The sequence below is a fragment of the Mizuhopecten yessoensis genome, unplaced genomic scaffold (assembly GCF_002113885.1).
Source record: "Mizuhopecten yessoensis strain PY_sf001 unplaced genomic scaffold, ASM211388v2 scaffold5945, whole genome shotgun sequence".
NCBI lineage: Eukaryota > Metazoa > Mollusca > Bivalvia > Pectinida > Pectinidae > Mizuhopecten > Mizuhopecten yessoensis.
Genome location: NW_018406302.1, coordinates 70,250 through 83,492, shown reverse-complemented (window position 1 = coordinate 83,492; position 13,243 = coordinate 70,250). Strand labels below are relative to the sequence as shown.

The 13,243-nt window shown below is 35.7% G+C and overlaps 1 protein-coding gene across 1 annotated transcript; it reads right to left on the bottom strand.

Moving 5' to 3' along the window:
- Positions 1-781: 781 nt before the first annotated feature.
- On the bottom strand, positions 782-11,329 carry LOC110451323. The gene is made up of 2 exons (XM_021499255.1): positions 11,088-11,329; positions 782-4,590 (listed from the first exon to the last, which is right to left on the bottom strand). The coding sequence occupies exon 2, from the start codon at positions 4,559-4,561 to the stop codon at positions 2,558-2,560; it is 2,004 nt and encodes a 667-aa protein (XP_021354930.1). The 5' UTR covers positions 4,562-4,590; positions 11,088-11,329; the 3' UTR covers positions 782-2,557.
- Positions 11,330-13,243: the final 1,914 nt, after the last annotated feature.

Sequence of the window (13,243 nt, the reverse complement as noted above, 5' to 3'; positions counted from 1 at the left end):
AATATTTCCATTTGATTCCAAATTTAATATTTTTTCTTTGCTACAAATTCTGTGATTTGTTAAGATTATCTTATGAGACCCATAAAACAGCTGTTTATGTTGAAGCATACACATCTGCTTTTCCATGGGATTTCTTTAAACAATTTCCAAATACTCATTTATCAATAAACCGTCAAGTTGTATGCACGTAAATCCCGGCAAAAATCAAACTTGAGCGAGATGTTTTAATAAGAAGTGTTTGTAGGAAATGTCAGGATAATCAACGCGTTTTTGCAAAGGGTTTTTCACAAAGAAACCTTTCTGTCGATTACGACACCAACGAAGTAAACAAGATTACCCATGATCATCGGCGGGGACAACTACGTGTCTATTCCGTCTTTGCGTATTGCAGAGTTGTCTTCTCTTGAGAACAGGTATTGATTGTTACGTCATTGGTTTGTGTGAGAAAATTACGTCATTTTCTCAAAAATTGATGACGTTACTCTCACAAACCAATGACGTAACAAGCAATACCTGTTCTCAAGAGAAGATAACTCTGCAATACGCAAAGACTGAATAATGGAAACAGGAAAATGCAGTAAAGCTGCTCGACACGCAATCTTTACATTAAAATCACTATCTGACAGATGCCAACTGAGAGAACGGATCCTGCATATTGAATTTATTCTTCCATAGTTTTTGTTAATGACATTAATTTTATCGGTAATAATTGTTGATGATCTCTCAATATCCTCACATGTTACACTATTGCTACTCAATAACTATCCCAAGGCACAAAAAATGTACATTTTTAATTGCACGATAAAATGCAAACGTCAGTTTCGTAGTATTGCATATTGAAACATATTTGTTAATATTTGTCCTGTAAGCCTATTCTTTATCCTATTTATTCTGTAGATCATAAGAGGAATACTACAATGAACGATACGATACGACAGAAATATATATGATATTCAATGGAAAAAACATTACATTTTCTATTCATTTAATTTAAAAAAAAGTAACGCGTTGCATATGTTGCTACATCAGAAAAGTGCAGGCATTTGTAGCGTTATGTTTGATGCTAGTTCTAATGACGTCACGCTTACGCTTGACAACAAAGCAGAGCGCCATTTTGAATGTGTCATTCAACGGAACTCTGCCGTTTAATGCTTTTATCTGGTAATTAAGGTTTACACAAATACATTATAACAATTGTGTAGTTATGTAAATGCTATTATTTATGTTGCAGAGGTGCATAAAAACAAACGCTTATTCTACCGTCACTTCATCTGAACTTGAAACTGATAATATATTGTGTTATCGGTTTCCGCGCACTTAAGAAGCAGCCGCGATTTCTCACTCAGATCGGTAGAAAACTGTTGAAATTACGGATGACTGCTATAGACATGTACACAATCTACCAATGTAAAGTTTTAATGACGTCATGCTTGACAACAATGCAGAGCGCCATTTTGAATGCGGTGCTCAATGCAATTTTGCCGTTGCTGCTAGTTTTATCTGGTAAGATTTCCAAACGAAAATGATATCAATGGTGCAGTTATGTAAATACATTAATGTATGTTGCAAAAGTTGAACAAATTTAAAGCAGCCACTTACATTGCCGTCGCTTCATCTGAATTTGAAACTAAAACTCTTTACAGTGAAGTACCGTTCTGATTGGACAATATTAAGAATGATATCTCGATATAACATTTCTTTGTCTTGACTGCAGTTAAGATAAAATATGTTATCATAGTAAAATTCCTGATGTTTCACCGGTAAATGTAATAAATACGGAGATAGTAGGGTTAATGATCATATTTAATAGATGGTATGCGGCCTCAATTTTCCAGAAGGCTTTCACGCATGGGGAAGCACCGGAAGTGGACAGTGGAAGTGTTTACAGATCTTACCCTGCTGCGCTTCGCGCCGCTTAGGGGTTTGAAAAAAGTAATTGGACAGAAACCTTGGCACACGTCATGAATTTAACAGTTCAATTTAAAACAGCATTAAACGAAAAAGGCAGAAATGCACTATAATGGAGCAATTGTTGAATAATCAAAATAAAGAAAAACGTACAGTCGTTATTCCAGTTAAATATCAAATAAACGATTAAATAAATGCATTATTTCTTTCTTTTGATTTTACGAGATAATTTGTAAAAAATATAAGGTATATACGAAGACGAAATGAGCTTCGACTGAAATTACAGCAGCTATATTTGTTGATTTTGAGTATGCTTACAAAGAAAAGTATACATCAACTTTTAGCTCATTTCAATTTTTGTTGGATTTGACGTATACAATGGTTTGTTTTTGTCACTTCAATCTAAGAAGAATATTTGCGTTATGCAAGACATATTTCAGCAGTATTGGTATTGAGGATTTAGCAAACGAACACTTCACATCAGTTAAGGAATTAACACATATATGTACGTCTAAGATAGTATGTAAATGAGTCATGATTTACTTCACTAACCATGTCCAACAAATGCACTTTGAAAACATTCCCTGTTGCCCGGTCTATTGGCAAGATCGGCTTGGGACTTAACGGAAGTGACGATACGTGAGTAGAGTCAGTAGAGCTGATATACATGTATTTGATCATTTTGTGTGAAGGATTCGTTGGTGATTGCCAATTTGTCCCCACACACAGATATGGCCCTGGGTTTGTCTATACCATCCTTTGACGTCAGAAGTTCCCTAACCTTGCTCCCATCTGAGGAAATCTGGACTACGTTGTTGGACGCTTGACCACAAACGTACACATTCCCCTCGCGGTCTAGGTCTACTCCCATCGCGTTCTTGACAACTCCAGATATCAACATATCTGTTTTTATCCATGCGGAGAGTCTTGTAAGAGCGACTGCACCCCATGTAGATGTGTTTAAGCTGGCAAATACTTTCTTCTGTTTTGGACAGTAGGCAAGATGGCAGCATTCAGCCCCTAATCCGCATGATACCATAGTTTTGCCTTTCAATGTCACACTTCGAATGTCCTTTGGTGTACTCACAATGAATGCCCCATCAAAGAATGCTATACCATGACAATCCGTGTTGCCTGATATCGTTATGCTGGATGAGAGACTCAACTTAGAGGATATTATTTCCACTATTTGTATTCTGCCTTGTTCTCCTGAAAATGAAGCAGCTGCCACTGTGTTGTTGTTTACGATACAAATATCGCGTAGATATCCGCCAATCTTCAACTCATCCAAACAGTTCTCTTCTTCGGAAAACATCTTTATTTTTCCATTTGAATGATCGCTTATTATAATGTGATCATTCGGCATCAACAATACTCCGCGAGGGGAACATTTTTCCGTTCGTGAAGGAAGCCTGATATTGCATGTTCTTATTTTCCTCACACGACATTTTGATAGTATGCCTACATTTGGTATATATTCGACACCATCAGGTTTGATACAAGAGTTTTCCTTCACTAGAATTCTTCCTAACGTTAGAGCGCTTGCCTTGTCAATAGTAGTGTGCGTCCTGTCAATATCGTGCTTGATGCTTACGGACTTCGATGAGTGCGTGATATCGTCAATAAGATCATTACACGCCCTAATCTCTGTCTGACCTCTCAGGAACAGTTGTATCATCTCGAAATTATCGTCCGTTCGAAGTGCCGTCCTTGACGCTTCCTTTGTGTTCTGAATGGCAGCCCTCAGTCGGCTACATTTCTGCTTTGATAAATCAACTTTAGCTTTCTCAGCTTTGCAATTTGAAATCATTTCTTGAGTTATCTCCTCCTGTTTCTTATCGAGATATGTGTTGATTCTCTGTCGGAGATCTGAAATACTGCTTAAGCCAACATCCTGACATCGCTGCAAGGATTCTACCTCTTGGTCAAAAGCATTTAACAACAATTCCATGACGTTGGCTGCTTTTTCGAGAGAATTGTCTATGTCATCAAGCCTGGAGTTATCCTTCTGTTTCTCACAATACTTTTTGATAGTATGCACTTCGTCACAGCGTCGGTGATTTGTGATAATGCATTTGTTGCACCCAATGAACTTATGATCTTCACAATAACAGTCCATCTTCTCCTTGTGTTTGGAACATGTTCTTGACGACGTTCGTTTCCAGGTCACGTCATGATGTGCCTCATTGAGAGTTACAATGTCACATATTTCGTGTAGGATATCATGTACGTTAACTTTACAATGGTCACAAAACAGCATGCCATTCGTTTTACACAACGTTGTAGCCGGTGTTTCCATGTTTTTTGTCTTCTTGCAAGGACCACAATTAAGTGGAGCATCTGACTCCTTTGTTCGGCTCGTAGATTCCTTAACCATACTGTTCGTAGGAAACTGTTGTGCCCACATCTCTTTACTCTCAGAGTGATTGACAGGCGATGTGATCTGTCTACATACAGGGCAGGGAAATGACGTCACGGCGGCCATCTCACCAGACAAGTCAGTGACGATGTATGTACTGAGGCATTCCTCACAAAAGGAATGTAAACATGGGAGAGACTTCGGTTTTTGCATCTGCTCCAAACAAATGGGACATTCAAGAAGAATGTTGTCGTAGTTCACGTGTTTATCTGGTAGGAATCCACCTTCTGCCATTGTTGCATTCGTTTCCTAATCTCTTTGACCTGAAAAGATAAAGACATTAGACACTTTAAGAAATGTTGTTAAAAGTAAATATAACATAAAAATGTATCACACTGACTTTAATTGTGTATCATAAATAGTATTCGTCCTATTGGGTGTTTATATTTTTTTGCTTTTTTTCGATCGTTTGGGAAACTTTCTTAACACAATAGTTTTGCATCGACTTATATTGTTGGAAAGTGACATTCGTGTTTTCTGTTTTAGTTTTATTAGTTCATGTCGATTTATAGAAAAAAGCGAATTGCTGAAATAATAATAGATTAAATTTACTTGAAATTCCCTTGTTGATATTTCCCGAGTCCTATGTCACACAATTGATCACAGTCTTCAATACGCGCTGTATCATCTTTAACCTAGTTTTAATCGTTTTACATATTTTCGCTTAGATCATGTTGTATTTTAAACATGCTGTTAACACAAATATTTTAAGTTTAAACAGTTTAAGGTAATGCGCATGTGTGACAGCGAATGCAGGTAGACGCTCGAACGTCAATCCGATGTAACATTCGTGATTTTACGTCAAAAGAGTAGACGGAGGGAACCAGGAACCACTTCTTGTCTTAGTGCTCTTGTATGCAACTATAAAATTTGGGTTTGTAAGCCTATCTAGAGTTTACAGAAGAAATGTCAATATATCGACACTAATTGAAACCTGTTACATGTAACCAGGATACTGACTTTCTTTAAATTGTAAAAAGTGTTTGGCATTTTTTGAATGTCTATGAGTTGACATGAAATGACTATCAGTCCTAAGACCAGAAATATTTTTAAGTGTTCAAATCAAACCTTTCAGAACATTCCAGATCAATATACTGTAAAAGATATGATGAAATATGCATAAGAATGTGATCAAAAGCACTTTACGCCAATTCAATATTGATTAATGGCAAAAACATCCTAAAATGTTAAAATGTATAAAAAAAAAAAAAAAAAAAAAAAAAAAAAAAAAAAAGGAAAAGACTATCCTGAAAACACTAATTTTATTGCCAGGTCTGATCAAGACTGCATTTCGGAATTAATAATTAGAAATGTACTTATATATAAGTGGCACACTCAGAACGATTTTCCCCTTCTTCATGTTAATAAGAGGCCAAACACCACTCGGGTCCCGACACAATTAATAAGGATAAATAGTTTTTTTTCTGTACAAAATTATCAATAGGATTTATTTTCGAAGTTTTGCCTAAAGAACATAGCTAACATTCTTTGCAATAAATACTTTGTACATCTTTAACCAGTCATGAAGTAATCAATTGACATTTCTCTGGCTATTGTAGCTACCTAAGTATATTACAAGAAAACGTATTAACTTAAATTAGAAATGAAAGGTCAGTAAAATACTGAACATTCACGGTTTGATGTTAAGCGTCTATGTGCATGGCCAATCCGATTATGGACTATTTAATTAATTGATAGGCGGTAAAAAAGTATATGATATAAGCCAATGTAAACTAGAGGAATTTCGTTTGTCTTCAATTAGTATGTACAATATGTCCAATCTTTATTACAGATAATTTCTAATAGATGAGTACACATTGTGTGTATTGATTTAGCGTATTACGACAAGATATATATATATATTAAAGAAGCCCAAGAAGGCAGAAGGCCCGGCGGGAAGTCTTCTATACTTGCTGTTTTATTTTATATTTACCTTCGCAAGAATTTGTTTCTTTATTATCTACTATATAATATTTAAGCATTGAACTGTTACCAGATGCAGTATGCAGTCGATATGAATGCAATTTTTGTGACAGATAAATAGAATGTCGCCCGTTTTCGCGCATTGATAGATTATATGTATTTGAAAGTGATGCGGCGCTGAACGGACTTTATTGTTTCCTCGGAAACGCTTATGTTTTTATCGACTGGAATATTACGTTATTTTCAGAAGCATTTATACTCGAAGTTTTTTAATTAAAGTGGTCCTTTCAGTAGGCGATAACGATTCCAAGGACAGTACGTATAAAACAGATTCCATGTCTAATCGGTCAGATTAGCATCGCTAGCAGACGACGTTTACAGGGGCTCGGTTTCGTGATTTTGAGTAGTGGGTGACATCACTGAAGAACCACAACACTAAAAAAAGGTATTCATACACATTCTAAAACCTTGTCGATACCCTCGACTTTTTCCAGGTTTTATAAATGCTGAATTTTAGTGTTGTGGTTATTCACTGATGTTATGCATAACTCAAAATTTCGAAACCGAGCCCCTGTGTGATGACGTTGACAAACTTGGTAATTTCGTATCTAGAATGGCGCTGACAATATTTTTGTGGTACCTACACATCTTATAATAAATTTATGTTGTCATAATTTGTCAAGTTGTTCTATTTTTTGGGATGACCTACATTGCTAAATGCTAACGAACCCAGAAAGTTATCTGGCTATAGGCCTATTGATATCGGATGTGACTGGCGGCCATGTTTGTATACCTTGTATCAGTTGTATTCCTACACTGGCCGTATCACTGTAAATTGCAGTATACAGTCTGTGATACTGCAATTTGGTTTACTAACGACATATAGGCAAATGCAACACAGAATGTAAATATATATATATATACTTTTATCAATTATTTTGTAACAACAAATTTATGTATTCAGTTATATGTACAGTGTAAATAATAACTCAGCGGAAATAGAGGGAGGATCTCACATGAGTTTCCATTTGATATGAGATTTTTGAAACGAGTTGAGAATGTTTTAATTTTGCGAGGATCTGCCGAGCAAAATTAAAATATTCTTAACGAATTTCATAAATCTCACATCAAATGGAAACTCATGTGAGATTCTGTTTATCACATGACGTAACAAAATGACAAAACAACAATATTTAACTCATTTTGTTTTAATTCCTTCTAATCAATAGCAACGGAATAACGCCTAAAATGAAATAATTCCACAAAATGCGATGAAACAGTTCCCAAATCTGTACAGAATTTAACAGTAGAACCAACTCATTTCATTATTTAAATTGTCAGCTTTTGTTTAACTTTGTAAACTTTTATTTAACAAAACGACCTAAACGAGGTCGAAACGGTAAGATGACTTGTAAACATCGAGGTCGGTAATGCTATTTTTAATTTGATGTTGTAGGAGAAAAAGGACCCCCAACGACTGGTGGTTAGTTATCATGTGATCTAACTCTCATTGGGTAATTTTAGAATTTAAAGATTAACTAACTCGAGTTAGATAAACAGGATAACCAACCACCACGTGTTGGGGAACCTCTATCTACAGCTCATGAAACTCGTTAAAAAAACAGTAAGCATGTTATAGTTAGAATATAACATCATGTACACAGTCGCAACAATATCTTTACAATTACAGTTGCACGGCATCGGTGCCTTAAAAGTCATTTTTCGATGTTCAGTATGCATGCAGCAAGGGCCCTTTTCTTACCCCGAGGACTAAACCATTTATCATCTTACAAATTGATATAATTATAATGAGAGGTAACGATCTCTGCGTAATACAGTTATCGTCTTACTGCTCGAGTTATCTCCCTTCCCTTGGTATTGTTAATACTTCATAAATATCACGGAGTTAAACGATTTGTGAATGAACCGATCAAATTCAAACAAAAGAATGAGTTCACTTAATCATCAGATAATTTTCAAAATATATAATTAAAGGTTGTTAATATTTTAGTTGTCTTCCTGCGCACCTGTGTTAATTTTAACCACATGAAAAAAAAGCAAGGTAAAACACGATATCCAAGAGGGATCTTGGAACCCACCATCGTACCATCTTCATTAGTTCTATGTCAGTTTGATAATTTCTCTTCTTTTCTCTGATCTGTTTGATCAGTTTGCCTGTCTGCCATCTTAATCAGTATTTTGATCAACCTCAAAAGTTAACATATACAGCTAACAACCTAGGGGAACCTACATATCAAATTTGAGAAAGGTTCCTCCCGTACATTCTGAGAAATAGCGATTACAAACTTAAACTGTAACAAGATGGCCGCCTGTCCACATATTGGTTTTCAGATCAGTCCAAAAATGTGATAAGCATAACTAGGAACCATGGGGAACCTTCATGTGAAATTTGAGAAAGACACCTCCTGTACATTCTGAGAAATAATGCTAAAAACTTTAACTCTCAAATTAAAGATGGTTGGCTGTTGGCTATCTTGGTTTTTGTGATCAGTCCCAAAACACGATTTAATGTTAAAGTTAGAGTTAAAAGTTAAAGTTAAAGTTAGAGTTGAAAGGTGAAGTTAAAGTTAAAGTTAGAGATAGGATAACTCATCCGGACTTTGAACATGATATTTATAGTTGAATATCTTATAACTATATCTTATAGTCAAAGTGTACACTATAAACGGTCCGCAGCGGGGACATCATGATCAGCAAATAACGTATATATATATATATTTATAAACTAAATTAAAATAACAGTGTATATGGTCATAAAGGGTTCGTACATGTATTAATTGAGAAAAATATATAGAGCCCGAATTAAGAATAGTTCTATGCCGTATAGTCTATAACTATAGTTGTTAGCGAATACGATCCTGAAAAGGGGGCATTCCAATACAGGACATAGAGCTCCTCTACACTGGACTAAAACATTAAACAATTGTATAATATACAGTTAATATACACTTTATTTATTTTACAACAATTATGTAACAAGTTATTTCAACTTAAAGTAATCACTCTTGTTGGGGTCTTAGTGTGGGAGGAAACCGGAGTACCCGGAGAAAATCCACGTGATCGGGCAGGTGACCCCAACTTTTTCACGTCCGATCGGGGAATCGAACCCCGGCCGCCTTGGTGAAAGCACCACCCGACCATCCGTATAACAGCAAATACGTTGTGTCAATTTTCATCAAGATTTTCGTAGTTTGTGATGATATGATCCAAAACATGCGGTGTATCTGTTCCTCTCCACCTTGTTGGTATACCTTGTTGCTATAGATATTTGTCTTGTAAGTTTTGTACAAATTGAGAGTCCTGTGTTTTCACTGTCTCCTCTGGTCTTCAATAAATCCCAGTTTATATCTGGGAAATTGAAACCCCCATGAGAACTGAACTATTATATCATTTGCTGACCGTTTCATCAAATAACTGCCGAAGTCGGTCGCTGTTTTCTGTACATCCGCTGTCAGATCTGTCGATAAGCCCTACTAAAGTTTGTTTTGTTCTTGCAGCGATCTTTCTACAAATATATTTTCTTGAAACACTGTTTCCATCTTAACTTCTGATGCTTTCAATAGCTTGTGTGTATATAGCAACATACCCCGCCCTACATTTTACTGACAATTTTTTCAAATACATCGTAGTTTAAATTTCTTTTTATATTGAATTCCGTTTCTTTCATATTTAGTGCTCTGTTTTTACATTTAACCTCTGTTATACCTATACTGATTTCCTGTTAAATATCGTTTGGTCTGTTTTTGTGTAGAAACAAAACATTTTCTCTATTTTTATTAGTCTTTTCGGCAACGAGGTATTATTATGCAAGTTCTTCACGGCTTTTGTTGCTCTTTCGCGATCTTTCTCGCTCAAGGTGGTCCCTGACCTTTGAAGATGTATTTTCCCGACAAAGATTTCGTTTTCAGTGCTGCTTGTTCCCAGATATGCATACCTAGGGACCGTGGGGAACCTTCATGTGAAATTATAGAAAGATCCCTCCAGTACTTTCTGATAAATAGCGCTACCAAACTTTAACTCTCAAATTCAAGATGGCTGACTGTCGGCCATTTTTGTTTTGTGATCAGTCCCAAAAAATGGTATGCATAACTACGGACCATGGTGGATCTTCATGTGAAATTTGGGAAATATTCCTCCAGTACTTTCTGATAAATAGTGATAACAAGAATTGTTTCAGGACGGGCGGAATGACGGACGGACGGACCACAGACCATGGACCACGGACGCAGGGTGATTTGAAGAGCCCACCAATCTGATGGTGGGCTAAAAAACCAGTGGGGACCCCGTATCTCTAATGAAAATACTATATATACAACAGCAACAACAATATACAACAATAATTGTGTTTTATATACAATTGGTTATCATCGCTGTAAAGTTATACTACATGTATGTTTTATTTCGTTCTCCTCCCCTTATTGTGTAAAGTATGTAATTTAAGTAATAAATATAATAAGTTTATAATGCCCAACGACTGAAAACAAAGGTTAAATGGTGATAAGAAAAGCCCTCGTTATTTAGACAGGGGTGTAGTAGCGAAGAGTTCGCGGAATCGCTCGGTTAAACATTTGCACTTTCGCTTTCAACAGGTTGTGTATACAAACACTATACATATCTACATGTATCAGGTTTATATCATATATTGCAGCTTTACTTATACGTTACTATTGCCGAGCTGGTCAGGAAGTATAACAAGAATACGGATCATAGGGACATGCTATATACAATGGAAGATGAGGGCGTCACAGTTTATATGTTATCCGTCCCTGGTAAGCATTATCTGACAGCACAGTTTGAAAGAAGAATCAAGACTTACCAAGGTTATGTGAACAGAGTATCTCACAGGCTGCGGTGCTCGTGGATGCAGTTGAGGGGAGTACTAGTGACGTCAGACAGCTGCTCTGTCTCGCACTGAGACCGGGGCTGAACGGACTGCACGAGTGGCGTCAGACAGCTGCGCTGTCTCTCACTGGGACCGGGGCTGAGCAGGACCGGAGCTGGTGAGGACCGTCAAGATAGGATAACTCGTCCGGACTTCGAACATGATATTTATAGTTGAATATCTTATAACTATATTTTATAGTCAAAGTGTACACTATAAACGGTCCGCAGCGGGGACATCATGATCAGTAAATCACGTATATATATATATATTTATAATAAACAGTGTATGAGCATGTACCGATAAAAACAAAAAACGATCGAGTGTTTTTTTTTTTAAATATATTTATTTTTGTATATACATCTTACTACATCATGTTTGATCATTATATATTATCTTACTACTTCATGTATCATTACATGTATCATCACACTACCTAATGTATAATCTCACTACATCATGTATCATTACACTACATCATGTATCATCTTGTTACATCATGTATCATTACACTACATCATGTATCATCTTGTTACATCATGTATCATTACACTACATCATGTACCATCTTGTTACATCATGTATCATTACACTACATCGTGTACCATCTTGTTACATTATGTTTCATTTTGTTACATCATGTATCAACACATTACATCATGTATCATCTGACTACATCATTAATCTTCATACTAAATCATGTATCATCACACTACCTAACCATCAAACTGCATTGTACATAATGTATAATCTCACTACATCATGTATTATTACACTGCATCATGTATTATTACACTGCATCATGTATTATTACACTACATCATGTATCATTACACTGCATCATGTATCATCTTGTTACATCATGTATCATCTTGTTACATCATGTATCATCTTGTTACATCATGTATCATTACACTACATCACGTATCATCTTGTTACATCATGTATCATCTTGTTACATCATGTATCATCTTGTTACATCATGTATCACCTTGTTACATCATGTATCATCGTGTTACATCATGTATCATCACACTACATCATGTATCATCTTGTTACATCATGTATCATCACAATACATCATGTATCATGACACTACTTCGTGTATCATTACACTTTATCATGTATCATTACAATGCATCATGTATCATACTATATCATGTAACATCACAATTCATCATGTATCATCCCACTACTTCGTGTATCATTACACCTCATCATGTATCATTACAATGCGTCATGTATCACACTATATCATGTAACGTCACACTACATCATGTATCATTACACTTCATCATGTCTCATTACAATGCATCATGTATCGCACTATATCATGTAACATCACAATTCATCATGTATCATCCCACTACTTCGTGTATCATTACACTTCATCATGTCTCATTACAATGCATCATGTATCATACTATATCATGTAACATCACAATACATCATGTATCATCACACTACGTCGTGTAACATCACAATACATCATTTATCATCACACTACTTCGTGGATCATTACACTTCATCATGTACCCTTACAATGCATCATGTATCGCACTATATCATGTAACATCACGCTACATCATGTATCATCTTGTTACTTCATGTATCATCTTGTTACATAATGTATCATCTTGTTACATCATTTATCATCTTGTTACATCATGTATTATCTTGTTACATCATGTATCACCACACTACATCATGTATCATCCCACTACATCATGTATCATCACACTTCATCATGTATCCTCTTGTTACATCATGTATCATCACACTCCATCATGTATTATACCACATCATGTATCATCACACTACATTATTTATCATCTCCCTATATCATGTATCATCACACTACACCATGTATCATCTTGTTACATCACGTATCAAATTGTTACATCATGTATCATCGTGTTACATCATGTATCATCTTTTTACATCATGTATTATCACAGTACAACATGTATCATTACACTACATCATGTATCATCACACTTCATCATGTATCATTACAATACACCATGTATCATCACACTACATCCTGTATCATCTGACTACATCATTAATCTTCATACTAAATCTTGTAT

Coding starts and splice junctions, on each gene's coding strand:
- LOC110451323 (XM_021499255.1), bottom strand. CDS start 4,561: ATGGCAGAAGGTGGATTCCTACCAGATAAACACGTGAACTACGACAAC.